The sequence below is a fragment of the Sorex araneus genome, chromosome X (assembly GCF_027595985.1).
Source record: "Sorex araneus isolate mSorAra2 chromosome X, mSorAra2.pri, whole genome shotgun sequence".
Lineage (NCBI taxonomy): Eukaryota > Metazoa > Chordata > Mammalia > Eulipotyphla > Soricidae > Sorex > Sorex araneus.
This window is the reverse complement of record NC_073313.1, coordinates 248,765,335-248,791,728: the sequence shown is the minus strand read 5'-3', so window position 1 is coordinate 248,791,728 and position 26,394 is coordinate 248,765,335. Positions and strand designations below refer to the sequence as shown.

The 26,394-nt window shown below is 47.5% G+C and overlaps 2 protein-coding genes across 3 annotated transcripts in view; both read right to left on the bottom strand.

Moving 5' to 3' along the window:
- XRCC5 (X-ray repair cross complementing 5) overlaps positions 1–11,066 on the bottom strand; it is a 119,395-nt gene extending 108,329 nt beyond the window's left edge. The window contains exons 1-2 of the mRNA XM_055121576.1: positions 10,980–11,066; positions 3,615–3,728 (exon numbers count right to left, since the gene is read on the bottom strand). Coding sequence (XP_054977551.1) covers positions 3,615–3,728; positions 10,980–11,000 — 135 coding nt within the window. The 5' untranslated portion in view covers positions 11,001–11,066. The remainder of the gene's footprint in view (positions 1–3,614; positions 3,729–10,979) is intronic.
- Positions 11,067–17,046: 5,980 nt separating this feature from the next.
- Positions 17,047–26,326, bottom strand: TMEM169 (transmembrane protein 169). Of its 2 annotated transcripts, none has more exons than XM_004601340.2 (3): positions 26,209–26,326; positions 22,378–22,765; positions 17,047–20,100 (listed from the first exon to the last, which is right to left on the bottom strand). In XM_004601340.2, exons 2-3 carry the CDS (start codon positions 22,643–22,645, stop codon positions 19,478–19,480), a joined length of 891 nt encoding a protein of 296 aa, XP_004601397.2. In that variant the 5' UTR covers positions 22,646–22,765; positions 26,209–26,326; the 3' UTR covers positions 17,047–19,477. The 2 variants fall into 2 exon arrangements, with proteins under 2 accessions (XP_004601397.2, XP_054978890.1); XM_055122915.1 differs by having other exon boundaries at positions 26,213–26,279.
- Between the last annotated feature and the right edge of the window lie 68 nt (positions 26,327–26,394).

Here is a 26,394-nt window from a genome sequence, read left to right as displayed (position 1 = left end):
AAACACCAAAGGCAGCCCTGTTAGCACCTACTTATTTGCAGAAACCTTTCACAGCCGACGAGGGAACGCCATGTGCAGCGAGCACGGAGTCTGCCACTCTTCACCTGTGTCTGGTGTGTGAAATTCCCCCGTCTGTTAACAACTCCAGCCTCAGGTGCCACTTGAACATGGGGAAACGGCCCAGCTGCTACTGCTCAAGCGTGTCTAGCACACGAGACGGGCAGTCAGCTAAAAATTCTGTCTCTTGAACAAGAACTCATTTTTAATTTTCAGGCAAGGAAATCTCATCCAAATCCCCTTTGGGTGAGAACAGCACAGACTGGATCTCCCTTCCGGACACACTCAGATTTCCATGGAAGAGAGCAAGTCAAAAATAAAAACTGGGAGCACATTTCGCTTTAAGAAAATAAATCAGTAAACATATATATATTTGTATGTGTACTACGTATAATGAACTGGAGTGATAGCACAATGGGTAGGGCGTTTGCCTTACACATGGCTGACCCGGGTTCGATTCCTCCATCCCTCTCGGAGAGCCCAGCAAGCTACTGAGTATCCTGCCCGTATGGCAGAGCCTGGCAAGCTACCCGTGGCGTATTTGATACGCCCAAAACAGTAACAAGTCTCACAACTTGTTAGAGACGTTACTGGTGCCCGCTTGAGCAAATCGATGAACGACGGGACGACAGTGCAGTGCAATGCTACTTCATATAATATAATACATATATACTATAGACACAGTCTATATTTACTACTCTGGGATACAGCAGCACTGCTTGAATATAGTTAACTCAGATAACAACAATTAAGAATGGCATTATCTTCCTCTGGGACACACTAGGGATTCAGGTCACCAGAACATGTTAAAATCTAGGATGGCAGGTGGGAGATAGGAGTGTCCAGGGAAAAGGCAGAGCCCAGAAGAAGGAGCAGAGTTTCCAAGGGCAGCATTAGCCCAGGAATAAAGCAAATCTTCATAGGCAAAGGTAGCAGACAGCCCAGGCAGCAGGGATAGAAATAGTAATAGTAACAGTAACTGTTAATCCTGATAGAGTATACACTGTCATCATCACTGTCATCCCGTTGTTCATCAATTTGCTTGAGCAGGCACCAGTAACGTCTTCATTGTGAGACTTGTTGCTACTGTTTTTGGTATATCGAATACACCACGGGGAGCTTGCCAGGCTCTGCAGTGTAGGCGGGATACTCTCAGTAGCTTGCCAGGCTCTCCAAGTGGGGCAGAGGAATTGAACCCGGGTTGGCTGAATGCAAGGCAAGTGCCCTACCCGCTGTGCTATCACTTCAGCCTAGAGTATACACATCATCATCATCATCATCATCATCCCGCTGATCGTCAAATTTCTCGAGTGGTCTCAGTAACGTCTCCATTTGTCCTAGCTCTGAGATTTTAGAAGCCTCTCTCTACTCATCCTTCCCAACGATGCAGCATTGGAGGTTCTTTCAGGGTCAGGGGAATGAGACCCAGCTTCTTACTGGTTTGGGCATATGAATATACCACGAGGAGTTTGCCAGGCTTTCCCATGTGGGCAGGAAACTCCCAGTAGTTTGCCAGGTTCTCTGGAGGGAGAAGTAGGCTATAAGATATCTTGTGTATATATATATATATATATATATATATATATATATATATATTTTGCTTTTTGGGTCACACCTGGTGATGCACAGGGATTGCTCCTGGCTCTGCACTCAGGAATTACTCCTGGCAGTGCTCGGGGAACCATATGGGATGCTGGGAATCGAAGCCGGGTTGGCCGCGTGCAAGACAAATGCCCTACCCGCTGTGCTATTGCTCCAGCCCCTGGATATCTTATATCTTATATCAAGCTTCTGGGAGCTTGCTTTCAAGTCTCTGGATGGTGGCCATGGATGGTATCATCCGGTGCCGAGGGCAGTCCCTGGGTGTGACCGCCTAGCTGCTGGGAGATGGGAAATCTGGGCGGAGGAGGCCCAGTCCCGATCCCAGCAGGCTTGGAGGTCTCAGCCCCAGGTCCCACACACCTGGGTTCCTCTGCCGGTTCCTTCATGCATGAGGCTCGTCCGAACGTGTGGAAAGGGGCCTTGAGCATGTCTGGGGCTAGGCTCCGGAGGTCTTCGGCCGCCGGGAGTTCTGCTCGGGGTAGGGAGGGAGGCTGGAGCCCATCCCCTCCAAGGGGCCCCAGGGAAGACAGCCAGGCGTGCGGGCAAGAGACTCTCTCTCTCTCTTAAGAGTATACACAGCACTTCAAATACTGTTCTATGGTTTACTTACATTAACTATTTTATTCTACCAAGAAACAACAACAGCAGTCATCTGGGAAAGATTACTGTGTTCTTTCACTTCATACACGGGACACTGAGGCACAGTGGTTGAGCCACCATATGTGATAACTATGGCTGGACACCAGACATTCCTTCCCCCCTGCTGCCTTCTTTCCAAGCTATTTCCTAATTCAAGTCTTCTTCCCGCTTCCCAGGACTACCATACTCGCCTGCCTGATAGAAAGCTGAGAAATGACTTCCTTGGATTTCTGAAGCTAGGTCAATAAAGTGCCACAGAGGAGTTCTTTCAGGGTATCTGCTAGAGCCACTCCTTCTCAGAACCAGCGGCTCTCCCGTGGCAATCCCAGGCTACGCATAGAATCACCCAATGGAGCCACTTAATTATCCCACAGACCCAAGGCAGTACTTTCTGAAAAATGTCCTTTAAGACACTAAGTTTGGGGATCACTTATTACCAGCAAAAGGATAGCTGGAATAGGCATAGAGAATGTAAGGGATATGAAGATTGTTTTTATTTTATTTTTTTAATTTTTATCTATTTATTTATTTGCTTTTTGGGTCACACCCGGTGATGCCTAGGAGTTACTCCTGGTTTTGCACTTAGGAATCACTCCCGGCGGTGCTCAGGGGACCATATGGGATGCTGGGAATCGAACCTGGGTAGGCCACGTGCAAGGCAAACGCCCTACCTGCTGTACTATCGCTCCAGCCCCAGGAAGTGAAGATCATTTAGTAATGACATGGTAGAGCAAAAGGTCAAACCCTCACCATCTGTCTTTAGCTACTATACCTTACATTTCCTCTAAAAGTCGAAGAGATAGTACAGGGTTAAGGAACTTGTGTGTGGCTGACCTGTGTTTGATCCCCAGCACCACATCTGGTCCCCAGAGCACAGAGCTAGGTGTGGCCCCTGAGCAAATATGGATGTGGCCCCAACACCAAAATCAAATCACTGTATCACTGTATCACTGTCATCCCGTTGATCATCGATGTGCTTGAGCGGGCCCAGTAACGTCTCCATTCGTCCTAGCCCTGAGATTTTAGCAGCCTCTCCTTACTCGTTTTTCTCAATGACTGGAGGCTTCATTCAGGATCAAGGGAATGAGACCCGTTATTGTTACTGTATTTGGCATATTGAATACACCAAAAATCAAAACAAAGCAAAAAATAAACCAGGCTCTAATGATAGCCAAAGCTGTATGTAAGAATACATAAAACAAACTTCTGATTCCCCCCCAAACCTGAGGCTGAACACTGTAAAAAGGCCGGTATCTTGTGAGAACACAACAAGGAGTAAAGACAGGTTGTAAGCGAAAGACCTGTCCGCAACTTACCTGTCGCTGGACAAACATGGTTATCACCTTCTTTGCGAGTTCAAACGAGGACTCTTCACCCTCGAAGGAATCACCCATGGCGGAGCTCACATCCATACACAGCACCACCGCCGCCTAAAAGCAGGGTCGCAAAGGGTTCTCTTAGGCCAGTATTAACAAGGGTCATAATAAAAGATAAAGAAAAATCCTCCCCTGCTGCTTAACCCACCGAACTTGTACTGATATTCACGGTATACATGATCAAGGAGAAGCACTCTGTTAGACTATGTCAGACATACACACTTGCACTGTGAGAAATTTAAATAGTCTTCTGACAGTTTCTAAAAAGCTTCGGTATCTGCCAGAACAGGGATATGCTTCGGGGAGCTGCTACTACGTTGACTGGAGTCCAGTAATAAAATCACAGTGACCAGTAACGGAGAGACCTAAATCCCACCACCTGAGGGTGCCTTAAGAAAACTAAGTCTAGGGCTGGAGCAATAGCACAGTGGGTAGAGCGTTTGCCTTGCACGCGGCCGACCCGGGTTCGATTCCCAGTATCCCAATATGGTCCCCTGAGCATCGCCAGGGGTAATTCCTGAGTGCAGAGCCAGGAGTGACCCCTGTGCATCGCCAGGTGTGACCCAAAAAGCAAAAAAATAAAAATTAAAAAAAAAAAGAAAACTAAGTCTAGCCCAGGTAAAAGACATCAAACGGCAGTTGATCTGGAGACATACAAGCGCGACAATGTATGGCTTGATTGGAAGCTACTGGGAGTGTACTATGTTAGCCGGCATATTTGTGGCAAAAGGTAACTGCTACAATCTATCTATGCTCAAAGGATATACCCCACCCAACACTTTGCATCATTTGTAAACTTGTTGATCTAAACTGAAGAGGCCCTGGGGGCAAAGCAGTCAGCCGCACAAAAACAAGGATACAATATATACAAGGAAATAATGCCGGAAACAGTGTTCCAGGAAAAAGTATGCTGAGGGCATGTAGAGAAGATACAGGAGGGGCATCTACTCAAGCCTGCTGATGAGGAAAGGAGGCAAAAAAAAAGGTTTCTTGGGTATAATCATCGGTGAGTCTAAATGAATGGGGAAGGGTTAAGTTATTAAATAAACTACAAGAGGCAACGGAAGCACATCAAGACACCAGGTCATGGGGCTGGAGCGATAGTACAGCAGGGAGGGTGCTTGCCTTGCAAGCTGCCAACCTGGGTTCTGTCCCCAGCATCTCTTATGATCCCCTGAGCACTGCCGGTGAGCGCAGAGGCAGGAGGAATCCCTGAGCATTGCCAGATATGGCCCAAAATACAAAAACGAAACAAAAAAAGACCAAGATATTGACGCCGGTGCACCTCCACCCCGGGGAGACAGGAGAGAGATGGCCACTTCCTCCTGATCCAACTCAGCCACTCAGGGATCAGCTGGAAGGCTAGGACTGATAAAGTCTTCCTTGAGCCCCTGCACAGCATGGACCTCAAGTCCTGCCAGCCCCACTAGACAGCTGTCAAGCTACACCTGACATCCACTTGTTCCGCCACCCACTTTCTCAGGGAGAAGACTGTCCTTTGGCCATTTTCCTCTTAAAGATGTAAGGTAGTAAAATCTCTAGGGGGTGATGAAGCAGGCAGGTAGACTGGGAAGGTTCTCCATGGCAATGGGATTCCTTGGGAAGTATAAAACCAACTGAGCCCTAAGGCTGCAAAAAGTCCACCTTGTGGACACAGGAACTAAGGCCTGATAAGACTTTTATCTGGTGCCAACAGACCTGGGCTGGAACGATAGCACAGAGGGTAGGGCGTTTGCCTTGCACGCAGCCGACCCGGGTTCAATTCCTCCGTCCCTCTCAGAGAGCCCGGCAACCTACCAAGAATATCCCACCCGCACGGCAGAGCCTGACAAGCTACCCATGGCGTATTCGATATGCCAAAAACAGTTAACAAGTCTCACAATGGAGACGTTACTGGTGCCCACTGGAGCAAATCGATGAACAATGGGACAACAGTGCTACAGTGCCACCAGACCCAGATAAGGCTGGACCCCACCCTTGGAGAGAAGCTCCAACAGGAGCAAAGGCCACGGAATGGAATTTCTAAGATCATCAACCAACCCTAACTCTACCCCCTTGGCAACTACCCTAGCAACAGACAGACTCTTACATGGGTGGAAAGCCCCAAATACGGCAGATTGGAAAAACCTTATAAAAGTCAACTTGAACAAAAGAAGCACACAGATATGCTGCCTACACCCAGGCGCTGCTTGGGTCCACACGTCATGGAAAAGTGCATATGGTGCCTGACTACATGTGTTGCCCACATCTCCCCCCCCCCCCCCCCCGCCTTGAGATGTGTACCTTAGTGCTCTCAAACCTAATGTTGGGTTGTGTTTCCCTTGGAGAAGCCCCTGTGTTCTCCACTTCTCCCTCTCCCTTTCTCGTCTTCTCCTGACATTCCTAACTGAGAGAAAGACAAGGACCCAGAAGGCCCAAGTTAAGGCCTAGCATGGACTTTCCTGTCCTGCAAAGAGCAATTCCTGGCTCCAGCCTGACTCCACGGTCCCCCCAAGAAATCAGGTGGCATGGATTAACTCCCACGCCAGGCAGAACACATGGACATCACGTGTGGCTTGACAGCTACCCAGTGGGCTGGCAGGACTCAAGATCTGTGCCGCTCAAGGGCTCATCACAGATTTTATCAGTCCTAGCCTTCCTGGCCTGTCCTGGGACGGCAGAGGTGGACTGAGAGAAAGTGGCCGTCTCTCTCCTCTCTACCTGACATAAATCACTGGCATCAACATGAAATACTACCTTGTATGTAGGCAGCCATCTTTCTTTTTGGTGGAGAGGGGCCCATACCTGGCAGTGCTTAGAGCTTGCTCCTGGGTCTGTGCTCAGAAGTCACTCCTGGTGGTACTCAGGGGACTAGATGAGGTGTTGGGGGATCGAACCTACGCTGGCTGTGTGGAAGGCAAGCATCCTACCAATTGTACCATAGCTCTGGTCCCAAATGCATGACGGGAACTAGGGTATAGGAGAAACTGGAACTAAAAGGAATTCATGTAAAGTTCTTTATGAGGTACCCAAAATTTACCTGAATATAACCTGGAGAAGACCTGAATTATAGAACTCTTTCAGGGTGGATCATAAACTGAGCACCTGTTTGAACCTGGCTGTGAGAATACATTGCCCAACCCTGATCTCACGGAATCCTACTAAATAGTTTATATTCAGGGGCTGAAGTGATAGTACAGCAGTTAGGGTATTTGCTTTGCACATGGCCTACCCGGGTTCGATTCCCAGCATCCCACATGGTCCCCCAAGAACCTCCAGGAGTAATTCCTGAGTGCAGAGCCAGGAGTAACCCCTGTGCATCACCAGGTGTAACCCAAAAAGCCAAAAATAAGTAAATAAAAATAGATTATATTCAGTGTAGTGAATTCAAGGAACAAAAAGAAAGGTCGTGGGGCTGGAACGATAGCACAGCGGGTAGGGTGTTTGCCTTACACGCGGCTGACCTGGGTTCGATTCCCAGCATCCCATATGGTCCCAGAGCACCACCAGGAGTAATTCCTGAGTGTATGGGTCAGAAGTAACCCCTGTGCATTGCTGGGTGTGACCCAAAAAGAAAAAAAAAAAAAAGGCCGTATTATAGGAGACATTAGTTATCTGGAAACCTGAAAACCAGTTCCATCTTTACTGCCAACAGAGCTCTGCGTCCTCACTTAATCTCAGTTACTTCATGGAGGCAGCAAATCTACAAGTTTAGATCTCATCTAGTCCAATAGATGAGATCTAAACTCTTCTCCAGGGTTCAGGCTTTTTAAGCACTGTATGACAATACCTGTAGTTTTTACTGATCAAATAACACTAAACAAACCCTGCGGAGTTCAGAGTATCACGTCTTATGAGAAGATGAATTACAAATGAACGTGAAACGAGCCTGTTAGTCTAGGATCTGAAGAATACATGGCATGAGGACAAGCTGAAAAAAACCTGTATTTCTGAGCCAGGTAAGACTGAGGGGATCATGACCATCCCTCTCAAATTCCTGGCAGCTGTTATGAGATCGGTCAGCACAAGAGTCCAAGATGGGAGCATTCGTGGGAGTCGCAGGGAGATTGGTCTGACTCCATTAAACAGGGGAAATAACCTGGAGAAGCAATCGGTAAAGGAACTATTTGCTAAAGCGCTGATCTGACCCTAATGTATCTAAAAGACTTGGATGAGCACCCTGTCAGATAGTCTGGTTATATCTCAGCTTCTAGCAGATTTGGTTGATCTCAGGCAAAACATGGTGAGGCTAGTTTTTTCCTACTTAACAAAGGACTGAACATAATACCAACATTAAGAAATTTCCAGAATAGGGAGAAGGCAGTTGGGATAGAGAAGGGACCACTAAGTCAATGATGGTTAGAGGGATCGATCGGGATGGGATATGTGTGCTGAAAGTAGACAAAGAACCAAACATGATGGCCTCTCATTATCTGTATTGCAAACCATGATGCCCCAAAGAAGAGAGTAAGAAGGAAATTGTCTGCCACAGAGGCAGGTGGGATGAGATGGGGAGGGTACTTGGGGACACTGGTGGTGGAATACAGTATACTGCTGGAGGGAGGGGTGTTCGATCATTATGTGACTGAAACTCAAACACGAAAGCTTTGTAACTGTATCTCATGGTAATTCAATTTTTAAAAAGGGGGTGGGGAATTATTTTTTTTAATTTCAGAATAAAAATGTTTCCAAAGAAAATGGTGATAAAACTTCAAATTCCTAATGTTTACATTTCAGAATTTCAATACTGAAAACAACTCAAAACAAGTTTATTGCTGGGCTCAAATTTCAAGCCAGCAAACACCTCTGGGCATGGGTTATTTAGTAAACTCAGGCTGACCTAGCAAAACAAAAACCAAAAAAATATTTTTCTTTCCCTGTTCTTTCCCAACAACTGCAAAAAGAAAAATAACACCTAAAAAATAAAAAGCAGCAGTCTTCAATAACCAGTCCATGCAGAGGTGCCAGTCTGAAGGTATAGAAAAAGATAAAAACCAGTGTCCTATCGCAGAGATTATAACTGCCAGTCCGAGGGCCGGTATGCTGACAGGTGTTGGTCTGCGGGTACAAAAAGGTGGAAGGAGGGGCTGGAGAGATAGCACAGCGGGTAGGGCGTTTGCCTTGCACGCGGCCGACCCGGATTCAAATCCCAGCATCCCATATGGTCCCGTGAGCATGGCCAGGGGTAATTCCTGAGTGCAGAGCCAGGAGTAACCCCTGTGCATCGCCAGGTGTGACCCAAAAAGCAAAAAAAAAAAAAAAAGGTCGAAGGATACCAATATTAAAGTAGCATCATGGGGCTGGAGATTTAATACAGGAGTTAAGGCGTTTGCCATGCATGTAGCCAATCCCCATTTGATCCCTAGAACCACATAGGACCCTCCGAGCACCAGCAGTGACCACTGAACACCGCTGGGTGTGGCCCAACCTCCAGTCCCTCCAGAAAAGGAGTAACTTCGTGGACAAAAAAGAAATCGAAGATAATCACAATGCGATACATCAGAAACCTCCTTTTGATTTTTAGGACCATGCCTGATCACAGGTAACGGAGTTAATATCTCCCATCTAAAAATATAAGTTTCCTTGAGGAATAAAATCATAAGCTTCCCTGTCATTTTTCTTATACATACTACTTTTGGTGATGGTACAAGCAATACCATCGAAGGTTCTCTAAGAGATGAGTCTACCATCTTCCAGCGTGCTTATGGCTAATAAAGCTTTCTCTATTGGTCAATCCTGTCTTTAATAGATTCCCAGGAAACAGGAGCAGTAACAAACTTTCGAGATTCCAACACCCTGAGGTGAAGCATACTTAAAAACTCAGAATCCAAAAGTATGCTACTGCTACTGTACTTACTTGTTCCTAAGAGTGGTGTTAGGCCAGAAATTAGGCCTAACAGCAGTATTAGGCCTGACTTTTTGCCAGGTCTCAGTATTCAAAACTGGTATCAAAAGTTCTATCAGAAGTCCATGATTACATCAAAGTCCTCCCTGGCCAGCAGTAAAACTAGGAAAGAGAAACTGGGCAGAAGCAGCTATTCAATACCCGCTGCACCAAATCCAGCCACAAAGTGCACTAATTTCCTGCAAGAGAGGTGCAACTTCCAGCAATTAAGACAGAGAACGCTTGAAGTAGGCAAGTGGAACCAGATGTTCTTGTTTCAATCAGCATTTCCCAAAGGGCTCAGTGGCTGAATTCCTCCTTGTTTATCTTTTACACCAGGTGCTGAAAAAGACACTTAGTTTTAGAGCTGTAGGAAAGGATGGCTTAGCTTCCTGGACCACACCTCCTTCTACCCTTCCGTTAGAAACAACAATCATCCTCCACCACCGCATCATTACTGAAAAAAAGGAAAACACTCTTAACAAAAAAACCTCATCCAGAGGGCTGAGGGACAGGACAGCAGGTAGGGTAAGGGTGCTTGCTCTGCTTGCAGCTGAGGGGGTTGGATTCCCCACACTCCATAAGGATGGTCCGCCGAGGACCACCAAGGAGTGATCTCTCAGCATCCCAAGTGTTGTTGCAAAGTAATAATAAAATAAAATAAATTCTCATCCGTAATCTGAGGCACCTCTCCTAATTGTTCTTCAACGCTCGGAAACCCAACAGCCTGGCTTGAAATCTGCATTCTGCCACCCTCACGGGCCCGGGTGGGCTCAGCCCTTTTTTTTACGCCTCACCTGGAAGGCGCGTGCAAGGAAGCATCCCAACCCCGGCTGTGACGTGCCCGGTGACAAGGGGTGGGGGCTAGGCGCTCCCAGAGGAGCGAGTCACAGGAAGTCTGCGTCCCGTCAAGGCGGAATAATCAAGAGTGCACGGCGATCCCTTGGGACAGTGCCCGTTTCATTTTTTTATTCTCATATGTATTCCCTATAAAAACTTCAAAAGTCTTACGAGGGAAGTCTGGGGAATTAGGTGCAATCTCCAAGCCAACCTGCATCCTCATAAAAAAAAAAATAAAAATAAAAATAAATAACTCAGAAGAAGGAAGTGGGCTTAAAAAGAAACGCCCGGGGTAGGAGGGCAGAGCCGGGGAGGCAGAGCGGGTGACGGGGGAGACCAGGGAGGGAGAGGATGACGCGCAGAGAGGGGTCCGGGATGCGGGGGGTCGGGGCGGAGGCTGAATCTGGGGCCTCCGCACCCCCCCCCCCGCCCCAATGCGCACCTTTTCTCCAAATTCGCACCTGCCCTCCTGATCCAACCCACCACAGTCATTTTGTTTCCCGTCCCGCCTCCCCCTCCTCTTTTGCCCAGCCGCGACCTCACGGCTCCCGCCTGCACATCCCCGTCCCCGGGGGGCGCGCAGGCCCAGGGGCCGCCGCTACCTTATTCCCCGACCGGGCCATGCTGCCGTCCGCCGGCGCCCCGCGCGCTCGCCGCTCCGGCCGGGAACCCGCAGCCGCGCGTCTCGGTTCCGGCCGCCGCCGGGAAGGGGCGGGGACCCGGCGCAGCCCCGCCAAGGGGGCTGGAGGCGCCAAAGCGAGATGAACACCAAGTCTCTGCTTGCCCACGCGCCCCCAAATACATATATATATATAAACATACATATATTATATGTGTATATATGTTATGTGTGTATATATAAATATGTGTATAAATATATGTGTATATATACATATATTCTGTGTATATATGTGTATATATGTATACATATATATACACACACATATATATATATCCCTTTTCTCCCAAAAGGAACATTTCCAATGTTTTCTGCCAAAGCTCCGGAATTAGATATCCATGAGTTTGAATCCAGAAAGTCTCTTATCCGGAAGTTGATTCCTTTTCCCCAAATGCAAAGGAATTGTCGGGAGTGATGAAAGATTTTTTTCTTTTTTTAAAATATAGATTCAATGACTTTTGGGAACAATTTTAGTAGGAGAGTGATTTTTTTTTTTAGGGACTCTCAAGTGGGAAGGACATTCTTTTGCAAGGAAGTGGGAGGTTCAAAAGCCTGCAACCAGGAAGCAGCCTCTGGTTAGGTTATCTCCCAAAGGTTTCGAGAAGGGAGGAAGCCAAGTTTTATTCCTGCACTGGCATCTGGGGTGCTGTTCTGGAAGTGGCAGCACCGAAATGTCATCACTGTGCCTGACGAGCTCAAATCAAAGCCGCCTTGCAGTAGGAGCCCCTGCCTGCGTCCCTTCTGATGAAGGCAGACCAAGCCGGACAGTTGCCACAAACAGCTATTTCTTGAACCAAGTCACCCACGGCCCGAACGAAGGTGACCCTTCTGTGGGTAAGAACTCTCCATGGGGTCTAAACTTCCACCCAGGTTGAAAAAAATGTAATCCAATCAGATTTTCTCCCTCTTGAAAAATTGGATCTGGGGAGAACAGTTACTAAAACTGGAGAGCCACAGAGCCCTGTGGTGGGATGGACCTTGGGTTTATTTTGCTTGGGGACCACACCCTTTGGTGTTCGAAACCTTTGAAACATCTCCCTCACCAGAGAAGGTGGAGTTATGAATACACTGAGGTCTAGAGACTACTTTCATGTTTTAAGATTCTGCTCACGGGAGATTCCTCTATGTTTTTTATTCAGACACATCTCAGGGAACAAGGAAGTAGGGGTTTGATCCACACCCCAAACTGCTCAAGGCTTATTACTGGCTTAGTGATCACTGTTAGGTGGTACTCAGGGGAGACCACATGGCAGGCGGAGATGAAGCCTGCTAGGAAACTGCCTTAGCCCCTTTCCTGTCTTCTGGCTTCAGATGCAGCTTTTGAAGTTGATTTAAAAAAAAAAAAAAAGACATTTTTAGGACTTTAACATTAGACCAGAATCCATAAAGTGCTTTGAACTGAACATCGACAGAACTCTGCAGGCAGGCTTATGGGAAGGCCCCTAGCAGAGTTTCATGGGAAGTAATAGAATCAAGACGTGATTTTAAAAAGTGACTCTGTCCCCAGCTCTAGAGGCATGAACGCTGGGTACCTTTTGAGATGCAGGAAAGGAGGCCTAAATAATACTCTTGACTGGCACCAGCTCCCCTCTGTGCTGATCCAGAGAATGTTGGAACTCCTGAGGAGAGAAGGCCCCCAGCATTTAGGTGACTACTGTGGTCCCTTTCCTTTGAATCTGAGCTGACCTTGAGACAGACTTACTGTCACCAGTAACCTGTGGTGGAAGGACTTTTGGACCAATTTGGGGCCAAAGCCTTCAAGAATGTTTGGGAAATTTGATTTTCACACTTTGGTGGCAGTCTGATGCCTTGAAGGAAGGACCATCATGAAAATGTCAAGTTAAGAAAATCCAGCCTTTGAGCTGGAGCAATAGCACAGCGGGTAGGGCGCTTGCCTTGCACGTGGCCGACCCGGGTTCAAATCCCAGCAACCCATATGGTCCCCTGAGCACCGCCAAGAGTAATTCCTGAGTGCATGAGCCAGGAGTAACCCCTGTGCATCGCTGGGTGTGACCCAAAAAACAAAACAAAACAAAACAAAACAAAACAAAACAAAACAAAATCCAGCCTTGAGAGGCACATGAGAAAATGCTTGACATCACTAATCATCAGGGAAATGCAGATCAAAACAACAATGAGATATCATCTCACACCACAGAGACTGGCACACATCTCAAAAATCAAAAGCAACCGGTGTTGGCGTGGATGTGGAGAGAAAGGGACTCTCCTTCACTGCTGGTGGGAATGCCGACTGGTCCAGCCCTTTTGGAAAACAATATGGACGATTCTCAAAAAATTAGAAATTGAGCTTCCATTTGACCCAGCAATACCACTCCTAGGAATATATCCCAGAGAGGCAAAAAGGTATAGTAGAAATGACATCTGCATTTCTATGTTCATTGCAGCACTGTTTACAATAGCCACAATCTGGAAAAAAACGGAGTGCCCAAAAACAGATGGCTGGTTAAAGAAACTTTGGTACATCTACACAATGGAATACTATGTAGCTGTTAGAAAAGATGAAGACATGAAATTTGCATATAAGTGGATCAACATGGAAAGTATGTTGAGTCAGAAAGTGAGTCAAATGAGTCAGAAAGAAAGAGACAGACATAGAAAGATTGCACTCATATGTGGAATATAAAGTAGCAGAGAGGTACGAGCTTGCAATCATGCAACTTTTGACAGAAATTTCTCTGAACTTAGTTACTAAAATACTAAAATACAGAAATCCAAAACCGTGCAGCCACTATTGCAGCTGCATGGCCTCATATCTCTTTCTTTTCAGCAGGTCCGACTTTGTGGGGGGGGGGAACCTCCAAACAATAATAGTCAGTTTTTTGTTGAAATATTGAATGTAATCAAAGAGAAAGTAAAGTGAAATTTATCAGCTGCACAGGTGGGGTGGGAGGCTGGCGGGTGGGGGCGTGGGGGGAGGTATACTGTGATTCTTGGTGGTGGAATATGTGCACTGGTGAAGGGATGGGTGTTCGAGCATTGTATAACTGAGACTTAAGCCTGAAAGCTTTGTAACTTTCCACATGGTGATTCAATAAAAAAATTTAAAAAATAAATTTTAAAAACTCCAGTCTGGTCACAGAGAAGAAATGTATAAAAGCACTAACAGAAGCTAAGTGTGTCTGTTCAAATCCATTATGTGAAAGATTTAGTTCCCAAGAGTGTATTTGGAAATGTGCTTTGGGTGGATAATTAGGACTTGGTAATATCAAAGGTAGGGGCTTTCTCATTGTCTCTGTAAGAAGACACTAAAATACTTCCCACTCTCCTCATCCCTATATTTCCACAAGGAAAAGAAAAGAAAACCCAGATTAAAAAATGTGTCTCTAGCAACAAAAGGAGAAGACTCTTTGAACCCAACCATCAGAGTACCTGATCATAGACTTCTAGTCAATTAAGTTGAGAAATTAGGGGCTGGAGAGATAGCACAGCGGGTAGGGCGTTTGCCTTGCACTCAGCTGACCCGAGTTCGATTCCCAGCATCCCATATGGTCACCCAGCACCGCCAGGAGTAATTCCTGAGTGCATGAGCCAGGAGTAACCCCTGTGCATTGCTGAGTGTGACCCAAAAAGCAAAAAAAAAAAAAAAAAAGTTGAGAAATTAATTGCTGCTGTTTCAGCCAACTAATCTATATGGTGTATTAGCATCCATAAGCTAATAAAACACTAAGCCCTGGTAGCTTCAAAGGTGCACCTAGATCACAGCCACCGAACTCACACCTAAGTGTCCATCCCAACATGATAGAATAAAACCTTTGGATCAGCTGAAATGACTTCTTTGTAAGATGTAAAATCTTGGGGTTTGTTTTGTTTGGGGGCCACAGTCAGCTGTGCTCAGGGCTTACTCCTGGGTTACTCCAACCTATTCCCCTATCCGATCTTTCCATCCCCATCAAATCTTGGTTGGTTTTCTTTTTCTTTTTTTTTTTTTTTTTGCTTTTTTTGGGTCACACCTGGCAATGCTCAGGGGTTACTCCTGGCTCTGCACTCAGGAATCACTCCTGGCGGTGCTCAGGAGACCATATGGGATGCTGGGAATCGAACCCGGGTTGGGCCGCGTGCAAGGCAAACGCCCTACCCGCTGTGCTATCGCTCCAGCCCCCAAATCTTGGTTTTTAAGGAAGACACGGAAATGAATTTTATCCCCCGCCTTGGACCTGAACTGAAGTTAGAGTGCCACCTGATGTCAACAGACAAGATAGCTTGGACATAGCGGTACTGCATTGACTGAGACCTGACCCATTCATATATTGCGACAGCAAAGCAGTGGGAAATTATTCCTCCTATTTGCTGTTCGCCCTGGAGATTAAAGAACTCTAAAAGTTCTCAACTATGGTATTGAATTCCCCGACTTCTCCACTAAAGAACTCTAGGTGTGTTCTGGTTTAATTTCCCTTCTTCCTGGTCTTTCTAGCACTTGGTTCTTCTATAAAAGGAAGAACCAAAGCCTGCTTCGTCCACTAGGTGGCGAGCTTAACTAGGGCAGCTGCTTAGCATCTTCATACAGGTAACAACGGGGGAGGAAGACACCCCTCCTTGACACCAATCCTGATACTAATCGTGTCTGATTTAGGGTTTGACCCTAGTTTCCTTAACCCCAGGGAAATGTGACAAGTCTGTATGCAACTTTTGAATATCAGTTTAAATAGTATATGATCTGTAGAAAACAGTTCATCAATGGAGTTCTAGTTCCATTTACTACTGATTCCTGGAGAAATTAGTGCTTAATGGAAAGGAGAGAGAGAGAAGGAGGAGGAGGAAGAGGAGGAGGAGGAGGAGGAGGAGGAGGAGGAGGAGAGTGCCATAGAGGCAGGTGAGGTAGGGGGCAGGAAACTGGGGATATTGGTGATGGAAATTGTACATTGGTGGAGGGTTGGGTATTGGAACATTGTATGACTGAAAATCAACCATGAACAACTTTGTAATTGTGTATCTCACTGTGATTCAATTTAAAGAAATGACATATATGTGTATATATACATATATATATATATTTTTTTTCTTTTTGGCTCACATGCGGCGATGCACAGGGGTTACTCCTGGTTCATGCACTGAGGAATTACCCCTGGGGATGCTCAACATATGGGATGCTGGGAATCGAACCTGGGTCAGCCGTGTGCAAGTCAAATGCCCTACCTGCTGTGTTATTGCTCCAGCCCAAAGAAATAAAATATATTTTTTAAAAAAGATATAGGAATTCATATTAACCTTGATGATAGGGTATAGTAACTTTGTATAGCAATACATAAGTGTCAACATTATTAGAACCATGGTATCTAAACCATCATCATCATCATCATCCCGTTGATTGTTGATTTTTTCTAGTGGTCTCAGTAACATGTCCATTTGTCCTAGCCCTGAGATTTTAGAAGTCTCTCTTTACTCGTCCTTCCCAATGGTGCTGCATTGGAGGCTCTTTCAGGGTCAGGGGAATGAGACCCATCATTGTTACTGGTTTTGGCATATGAATACGCCACGAGGAGTTTGCCAGGTTCTCCCATGCGGGCAGGAAACTCTCGGTAACTTACCATGTTCTCTGAAAGGGAGAACTAGGCTATAAGATGTCACCTGGCCACAAAGTGGCCGTGCTTCTGGGACCTTGGTTTTACAGTCTCTGGATGTTGGCCGTTGATGGGATTACATGGCACCTGGAGCAGTTTCTGAGTGTGACCGCCTAGCTACTGGAAAGTGGGGGATCTGGGCAGAAGAGGCCCAGTCCTGATCCGATCAGGCTCGGAGATCTCAGCCCCGGGTCCCACACACCTAGGTTTCTCTGCCAGTCCCTTTATGAAGGCTTGTCTGAACATGTGGAGAGGGGCCTTGAGCATGGCTGTGGCTGGGTTCCGGAGGTTACCTAAACCATAGTAATAATTTAAAAAAAAAATGAGGACGTTTTGCCTATCTAGGATTGCTACCAGACTCACCCTTTTATGAAAATGGGAACATTCAATGTAAATTTGGAGAACCTCAGAGACGACATCCGCAAATGTTTATTAGCTTTTATTTTTATTTTCTTTTCCTTCATTTTTAGTTGTTCTTATCTCTGTAAAGCACCAGAGAGCACCAAGGTTACCTTTAAAATGCCAAGTTTTGTTTTGGTCAAATTAATAACCATTCTTAAAGGAAAAAAAAAAAGAGAGAGAGAAAGAATTCCTCTGAAAGTGGGGATGAGCACCACACTCTATGGAGATGTCCCGGCTTCCTGTGGGAGAGCATGGCCCACCCTCTGTTGGATGAGCAGGTCTCTTGACAGTTTCTTTCTGAAATATAAGCAAGAAATGGGCACTGGGGGCCGGGGGGAGAGAGTCAAGTGGCTAGGGCTCATGTGTTGTTTGTGGAGAGCCCCAGTCTGATCCCTGGTACCGTATGGCCCCCCGAGCATTATTAGGTTTGAACCTGAGGACCTCTGAGCACCACAGGGCCCAAGCAGCAATGCATTCTGGGGCCCCAGCATTGATCCAGTAGGTCCAGTTGGCAGAAAATCACCAGGCGTGAACCCCAGGCTTCCTGAGCACCATTGGGATGCCACCCTTCCACCCCCCTCCCCCAACGGGGAGGGAAACGGGCACTGGCTATTCTTGTAAGAAATAAAAATTCCAAAATCTACTTGACGCCTTAGGATTCTTAATTGTTATTTTTTAGATTTGAAAAATACCCATCAGGTTTTTTTAAAATTTTTTTTTAAAGTTCATATTTTTTTAAAAGTTCAGCATTGATGAACCAGAAGTTATCTGGTATATAACCCCCCTAGTGGCTAGGAAAACACAAGCACCCCAGCTCAGTGAAGATGGAGTTTGTAAAATGGCCAGAAAGATCCGCATGAGGGTTTGCCCAACAGAAATCTGTGTTTTTTGTGTGTTCAAGACAACTGAATATTCCTGGTGTGCGTAGGGTGTGTGTGTGTGGGGGGGGATTGATTTTGAAAGATGTAATCTCTCCTTTTTCATATTCTATCTCTAGGCTAGACTACATAGCTACCCAGTCCCACCTTTTCTACCAGGAAGAAAGTTAATGCTATTACTAAAGAGTCATATTCAACTGTTTGGGGTCTACAAAAAAACGAAAAAGCACGTGACATTACAGACACTTAATTGCAAAGTACATGAGTTGTTAAAAAGCTATGTATAGCAGACGCCTAAAATATGCAGATGCAGCTCTATATAAATTCTCTCTGGCTTAAATAAATAAATAAATAAATAGCTTGTGTTCGTGGTTCGGGATCTGAATGTATTTAGATGATTACTGTGGGGCAGTGATGCTTACTTACCTGCCAATAGAGTCATTCTTTCCTTTTCTCTTAAATGAACATTACCCCAACATTTACCCCAAAACACAGCCATCCAGGCATAAGACTGCCTTTGCCAACATCTTGTGAAGTTATGTTGATTAAGGCTGGCTAATGAGGTAAGAGAGGTGTTGATTGGGTGTAACATGTGCTAGGAAATTTTCTTAAGTGGGGGAGATGTGCTTATCTTGGTCCCTTCCTTGCTTCTGCCAGAAACATGAAGTCAGCCCTGGAACCGAGGGGAGGATGAAGTCACATCTCCAGGAGGGAAGAAGAGAAGACTGACACCCTAAGGCCACTCCCCTGAAGATCTATCTCTACACATCTCTGGAGGTTTCTTTCTGGTCTAACCCACTGACATTTTCCCGACTCTATTGGAGACAGCTAAATCAAAATCTAAATAAACACATTAACTTCACATTCTGCTATACTGCGGTAACCCTGCTTCCTAAATTTTCTATCCCTTCTTTACTTATCATCTTATTTGTAAACTTGGTCACCCCAGAGCTTCCTTTTTCTCCCTGTCATATTTAGTCACATATGGTTCCAGGCACCAGCAACACCTTCCAGATCCTGTACTGACACTTTGCTTTGCTTATCTCCCTGTCCTAGATATTCATCTGTCGCACTGTAGCACTGTCCTCCCGTTGTTCATCGATTTGCTCGAGTGGGCACCAGTAACGTCTCCATTGTGAGACTTGTTGTTACTGTTTTTGGCATATCGAATACTCCACGGGGAGCTCGCCAGGCTCTGCTGTGCGGGTGGGATACTCTCGGTACCTTGCCGGGATCTCCGAGAGGGACGGAAGAATTGAACCCAGGTCGGCCACATGCAAGGCAAACGCCCTACCCGCTGTGCTATTGATCCAGCCCAGATATCCATCATAGGACAGGAAATGAAGAAGAGTTTGTCCCTTGGGCACAATGCCTCAGCATAAATTTCCTAAAATCACCAAGATGGCAATGGGACAGATCAGTGTGCTAGAATTTTCTAGAAGAACGTTGTGCGTGTTTGGGGCAAGGGGAAGAGGGAGAGAGACGTGAAGAGTCTTCTGGAATTCAGAGAGAACACTGAAGCTACTAGAACAAGAGAAGGAGGTTAATAGGTGGCCAGGAGCTCAGACGGTGGATGTTTCGACCTCCTGGCTGGGGTCTTTGTTGGAGAGATTGCCCGAAATAGTATCAGACTCCAGGAGCTCGACAATGCTGTAAGGAGAACAATCCTCCAGCCCCAGCTTGCTACACAGCCAGCCACAGAAGCCTTTCTCCATGTCCCGGGCCGCTTGCCACCAGGCCCCCCAGGACCACGAGAGCTGGACCACCGCAGCGTAGAGGCCCAGAGAAGAGGCCATGGCCATGATGAGCACTGGATAGAAGAGGATGAGGCAGGGACAGCAGGAGATCTTGTGCCAAAAGGTCCTCTCCTCATTGTACACGAGGAAGATGTTGTACCAGGTGATGGTGCCATAGTAGAAAGAGACGACGAAAGACAGGAGGAAAACCACGGGCAGGCAGACCAGTGTCCACAGGACCACGTGGGGGCCCCGGTCTGCCGCCATCTGGCAGGCCGTTTGGCCTTCGGGGGCAGTCTCCCGAGAACACTCTTTGGGCTTCGTCAACTCCTGCAGCTCTTTCTCCGTCAACGTGACGTGGATGTCCACCAGCTGACCTTTCTTCTTCCCTCGCGTGATGGTCCCCGTCAAGGTCACATAGCGGCTGTCCAAGGGGATGTTCCACATATCTGCAGCGGGTGGGAGGAGGTGAAATCAGAAGCGGGAACTTTGGAGGCAGGCAGGGAGCAGGGGTGGAGGGTGAGGAGGTGTTGGTCTTCTTTTACCACCCTTGGCAGCGGCCTGAGGTTAGTGATTCAGGGCTGGCCTGACTGGGTCTCTCTCAGGGCACTGTTAGGCTGACAAAAAACTCTATGTGAACTCTTAGTGTGATCCCTGGTCCAATTGTGGCGCTGGTCCAACTTGCCCCCTTGTGGTCTGGCTTCACTTTTCTGAACCTCACTCTGAGCATGATCTCTATGATATGGAGGGACACTACTTTATAAGGCTCCTATTTCAGGGCCAGAGTGATAGTACAGCAGGTAGGGCACTTGCCTGGCATGCAGCTAACCTGTGTTCAATCCCAGGCATCCCACAGGGTCCCGAGTTTCACCAGGAGTGATCTTTGAGTGCTGAGTCAGAACTAAGTCCTGAGCTTCACTGGGTGTGACCCAAAAACAAAACGACAAAGAAAGAATAAATTTAAAAAATATATATGGGACTTACTTCTTATCTATGGGTACATGGAAATATTTTAAGTATCAGCCAGTGTGGATGAACCCGGTGCTGTGGGTACATTATATGCACTGCCTACCCCTTCTCCTCTTACTCTTCTCTCTAGGTTTGCCCCAAGAGGGGGTCTCCTCACCTGTCTTTGTAACCTTCAACACACACACACACACACACACACACACATACACAAACACATGCCCTTATACACTCCACGACCATCACTCAATAGCCATCTGTGGTCACCCTGAAGGAGAGACAAGAGATTTTGTTGCAGGAAAGTCCATGATCTTTTTTTTTCCTTTTTGGCTCACACCCTGCGATGCACAGGAGTTACTCCTGGCTCTGCACTCAGGAATTACTCCTGGCGGTGCTCAGGGGACCATATGGTATGCTGGGAAATCGAACCTGTGTTGACAGCGTGCAAGGCAAACGCATTACCCGCTGTGCTATCGTTCCAGCCCCAAGTCCATGATCTTGATATATGAAATGTAACTTGGAAGTAAAAGGCGGGAGAGAAGGGGAACAGACTTTGGGTTGGTGTGTCCCCAAGGACCTGGTGAATAACCTGCCCCGTCACTGTCAGAGGGAAGGAAGAGCAGCAGGGCCCAGGATAGTGACAGAGACACCGATGGCCCAGAGTATAACACTCCCCCCAAACCCAGTGCTTTCCCAGTCTCCCACGGTGCAGTAAATGACACCACCCTGGGTCTCCTGTGTTGTCCCCCCAACCCCCATCCCATGTTGACACTACCCTTTCCAACACTCCCTTTCTCTGAGCCATCAGCAAGTTATGGGGTCAGAGAGATAGCACAATGGGTTGGGTGTTTGTCTTGCATGCAGCCAACCCGGTTCAATCCCTGACATTAAAAACAATGGTCCACCCGAAGTGATCCCTGAGCACGGAGCCAGGCATAATCCCTGAGCACTACCAGTTGTGGTCCCCAAAACAAAGCCAGACTCCAGCATGTGCCAAGTTGCTTTTCTGGAATTGTGTTTTGTCCTCTCACTCTCTTCCCTGCTGTCTCTCTAGTCAGCAGGAAAGTGAGTGAGATCACAACCTCCCATCAGCTTCCACTTTTCCCCTTCAGAATTCATTCTTTCTAGAAAAGCAGGAGTCAAGATATATATGAATCAGAACGGGGATACCACCTCTTGTATCCTCGAATCCTCTGCTGACTTCCTGTGCAAGTAGAACAAATTCCAGTTTTCATTCTGACTTGCAGTGTCCCACATGACCTGGCCCCCACCTGACTTTCTGATTCGTCTCCCCACTTCCTTCCTCATTCTCTTTGCTCCTCATATCACTATATCACTGTCCTCCCGTTGTTCATTGATTTGCTCAAGTGGGCACCATAACGTCTCCATTTTGAGACTTGTTGTTACTGTTTCTGGCATATCCAATACGCCACCAGTAGCTTGCCAAGCTCTGCTGTTGCAGGTGGGATACTCCTGGTAGCTTGCCGGGCTCTCCGAGAGGGACAGAGGAATTGAACCCAGGTCGGTAAGGCAAATGCCCTACCCGCTGTGCTATCGCTCCATCCCTGGCTCCTCCATATCGCCTGGAAAAGAACATCACAGAGCTCTTCAATACTGTTAGTTTGTTGAAGCCTACAATGTTGTGAGAAGAAATGTAACAATAAGGAGAGCCTGGTCCACCTACAAATGCCTGTTTTCTAGAGAATTCACACAGGGTCTCCCTCCACTGGCCTTTAGCAAGAGGGCCCGAAGATACTTACCATCATCCACGGGGTAATCTAGGAAATCGTCACCTTCCTCCCCTTTGGGTTGGTCTCCACCTTCGGATTCCTCTGGCTCCTCGTCCAGCTCATTGTCTGACCGGTAGATGATAATGGATTCTGGGCGGGATTCTTTCCTCTTCTTTTTCCTGCGACTCACAGTGGATTCCCCATCCAGAATCAGGGCGGCCGCCACGGCCTTCTTCAGAGAACCTTGCTGGGGGCTCGGCAGCTGGCTCTCGCCTTCTACGGGTGCCGGCTCTTCCATCCTGGTCCTGATGCCGATGGATTCCTGGAAACAGTCTTGTGGCTTTGGCACTCAGAATCTGCACATCACAGAGCTTCTTCCAGGAAGGGGCCAGGCACAGCTGTCCCACCGTGGGTTCCACTTGAAAAATAGGAAAGCAAAGTCACCAAGGGATGAAGACCGAGAGAGCATCATCATTTCGGGTTCATTTACCACCACGCCAGTGGCCCGGGCCAGGTACCAGCTCTGATGTGCGTATCGGTCACCTCACAGGCTACTTCTCAGCTGTCTGGAGTAGCCAGACTTTTCTGATTGCACAAAACCAACGAATAAAATGCTTACCTTTGTATTGCCACAAACCACCACAAGCCCTTCCTCTCCCCCGTGTAAAGATGGAAGGAAATTTGGCTCACATTTTTGTCAAGCCATCAGAGGGTGGATGGAATGGCAACTTAAAGCACTGAACTGCCAACAAGTTTGTTTTTTTTTTTTTTTGGTGAATCATTGCAAGTCAGGCTCCTTTGGGGTGCCTCAAGCACAGATTCTCTTATTATCAGCCAAATTGCCTGGTTCTGAAAAATCTCGTATTCCCAGGCATCAGGTCCGGGGGCCTCTAAGGTTACAGCAGCGATGCTTACAAGACTCTGGGCATCTCCTGTGGTAAGAGCGGGGAAAATCTGGGCTGGAGCAATAGTACAGCGGGTAGGGCGTTTGCCTTGCACGCGGCCGACCCGGGTTCGATTCCCAGCATCCCAGATGGTCCCCTGAGCACTGCCAGGAGTGATTCCTGAGTGTAGAGCCAGGAGTCAGCCCTAGGAGTCAGCATCGTTGGGTGTGACCCAAAAACCAAAAAAAAAAAAAGCGGGGATCTTTGCCACTTGATCTTTTGTTAGGTGGCACGTAGACCCTTTCTACCTCCCTACCCCCAATGTACAAGCATGCTACCATAAAACTCCACAAAGCCCACTGTCCTCTATCGCCCGGGCCTTGCAGAGTATGTGGCATCTCGCTCAGGATATATTGCCTGACTGCCGCTCTCTCAAGAAGAACGTGCTGGGAATAGGAGTTGGTTCAGGGACGGCTCCTCTCAAGGTGGCACAAGGCGAGAGACCTTATTGGCATTCTAGAAGCACTGACACGCTGTGAGTGTGAATGGCAAAGCTCTCCTGAGAGTCTGAGCCCCGCAGCTGCTTTGTGGAGGGGAGAGAATGGCAGATGGGAGGGAAGGGGTGGGAGTACAGGGAGCCGCAGAGCGCTGGGAGTCAGCGCTAATGGGGGATAACGGGTGGGAGTGAGCAAGCATTCTGGCAACAGTGTTGCCTTTTTTCTCCCCAGGACAAAGCGGGTAGTGAGGCGAAGAGCCGGGTATAACATTGGATTCCGCCAAGGGAGCAGTCAGTGCCTTATGGCAGCGGGATTGTCCTGAGAACAGAGGGCTTGACCAGGGGCTAGAGTTCAATTCTGGAAACAACCGGCTTCAAGAGGGGAGGATTATTTCTGGGCCTCCAGGCCACTGGGGTGAGCCGACTTTCCCCAAAGAACTGATGCTTTTTATAGTTTGGAATAGACGATTTCTCAACCCCCACATCTCTCTTCATCACAGGCTTGTCACGAAAATGAGCTTCCCAACTGTTCCTCCTCCGACTTCTCTCCCAAGGCTGAGCACTGGCACCCTGGTCATCCGCCATCCTCAGCATCAATGCGCGCTGGCTCAAATCTAGCTGTTTACCTTCCTTGGGAATCCCTCTCGCTAACTTCTCTTGTCACACAGAGGCTGGGTACAGCCAGGCCCGTTCTGATCACCTTGGCAGAGCTCCATGAAGCCACAGGTCCACGCTAAGTCTCCAAGATTATTAAATCATATCTTGCACAAAAATTACCTTTAAGAGCAACTTAAGAGGTTCCTTCCTCCCAAGAAAGAAAAGCCTGGAATTTTCGGAAATGATAAACTGAATCAATTTATTTTTTTCCTGTTGGAATCAAAGCACTAGGAATTACATTTTTCTGCAATATTTATTTGAACTTTCCTATTTAAATCTTTTGAAAAGAAGTGATTGGTGGGGGCCCAGAGTGATAGTTCAGCAGGTAGTGTGTTTGTCTTGTATGTTGACGACCCGGGTTGGATCCCAGGCATCCCATATGGTCCCTCGAGAACCGCCAGAAGTAATTCCTGAGTGCAGAGCCGGGACTAATCCCTGAGCATCACCGGGTGTGACCCCAAAAGACCAAAATAATAATAATAATAATAATAATGAGTGAAGTGATGGGTGATATAGCTGGTTTTTTTTAATGCTTATGACTATAAAATTGATTTTTGAGCCGCAATTTCAAATTTGCTAATTTGATAAACTCTAGCAAGTGGGAAACAGAAATTTCTTCCCTTCTATCCTGTGTGCAGACTGGCATTTGTTTGCCACAAAGAGAGAGGGAACAAGTATTTCTCAAAGGAGGTCAAGGAAGGGCAAAGGGTGGAGGATCAGACAGGAAGTACAGTCTGATTCTACTCTCAAGCTGCCATTCAATTCCAATTTCCTTTGTGACTCCGAGGTGGTGGGCCAAGCCCAAGAATGATGATGTTTGTTTGTATTTTGCACAGTAGTTTAAGATGGGTCGTGAGGGGCGAGGGCGGGATTCTGACAGCAGCCTTACAAACAGCATCCCGCCGGGACGGCTAAAACCCCCAGCACTCAGCACCGTCCTAGATCTGCCAGTCCCGTCTCACGGACCAGCTGAGATCAATGTCACTTTAGACAGATGACATGCTGGAGGCAAAGGAAATAAGGAGAATCTGAGTATCTGTTACAGGACCTCCGAGCAGAGGAAACCTCTTTCCCCCATCCTCCGGAGGCGAACGCCCACGTAGACCTACAGAACGAACTAGACAGGATGGAAAACCCATTTCTGCAGGTAGCATGGGCCCTTCAAAGTAAAGACCCTCTTTTGGACTCACTAATGTATAGACCAGATCTGGTTAAGGTTGCTTCCCCTCTCCCCACCCCCCTTCCGTTTTTCATGGATGGGGGTAGCGGTCAGGGGCGGGGGTAGGAAATGAGGGTGACAGGGAGATTGAGTTTATTTTTAAAGCCATCTGTTATCTTGGTTCTGTGGACAATTGAAATTACACCCTCCCCTCTTACCCACCATGCCTCCCCCCCACTCCACTCCCACCTCACCCCGCACTCTGATTGATTCTCTTGATTTCGCCTCTGCGATGAAAGAAAAGAACTGGAAGCCTCATTTCTGCTTCTCTTCCTTTCCAGCAAACCTGACTCTTTCCTTCCTTTGCAGCCATCCGCAGACACACACACACACACACACACGGCAGCGGAGCATCGCTCCATGTCAGGGGCGGGGGCAGGGAGGTCCCCGAGCAGCAGCCAGTCCCGGATGCACTGGACAGTATGATGCATTAGCATTCACCGTGACAGCGACAGCAGCAAGAACCCCAATTTTCAAAATAGAGCCATACTCCCGCTTTCCTGCCCCCCCAACGACCCCCGTCATCGAAATAAAACACGCACACACACACACACACACACACACACACACACACACACACATACAAAACGAACAAGGAGTCTCACCCACAAGAGCGGGGTCCGAGACCCACAGAGGATGCGGACCACAATGAAGCCGCCGCCAGCCAGTAGCCTTGGGAGGCTCCGGAGCAGCTGCGGCGGGCGGGCGGGGCTCAGGGAGCCGGCGCGGATGGGCGGGGCTTCGCCGGGGTGGGCGGGGCTGTGGGCGGGGATTTGGGTCACGTGGATATT

Bases quoted from the DNA above. Each gene is read 5' to 3' on its own strand.
- TMEM169 (XM_004601340.2), bottom strand. From the start codon at position 22,645: ATGGAAGAGCCGGCACCCGTAGAAGGCGAGAGCCAGCTGCCGAGCCCC. The intron at 20,101-22,377 runs GTAAGTATCTTC...CACCCGCTGCAG, and splicing joins AGATTACCCCGTGGATGATG to ATATGTGGAACATCCCCTTG.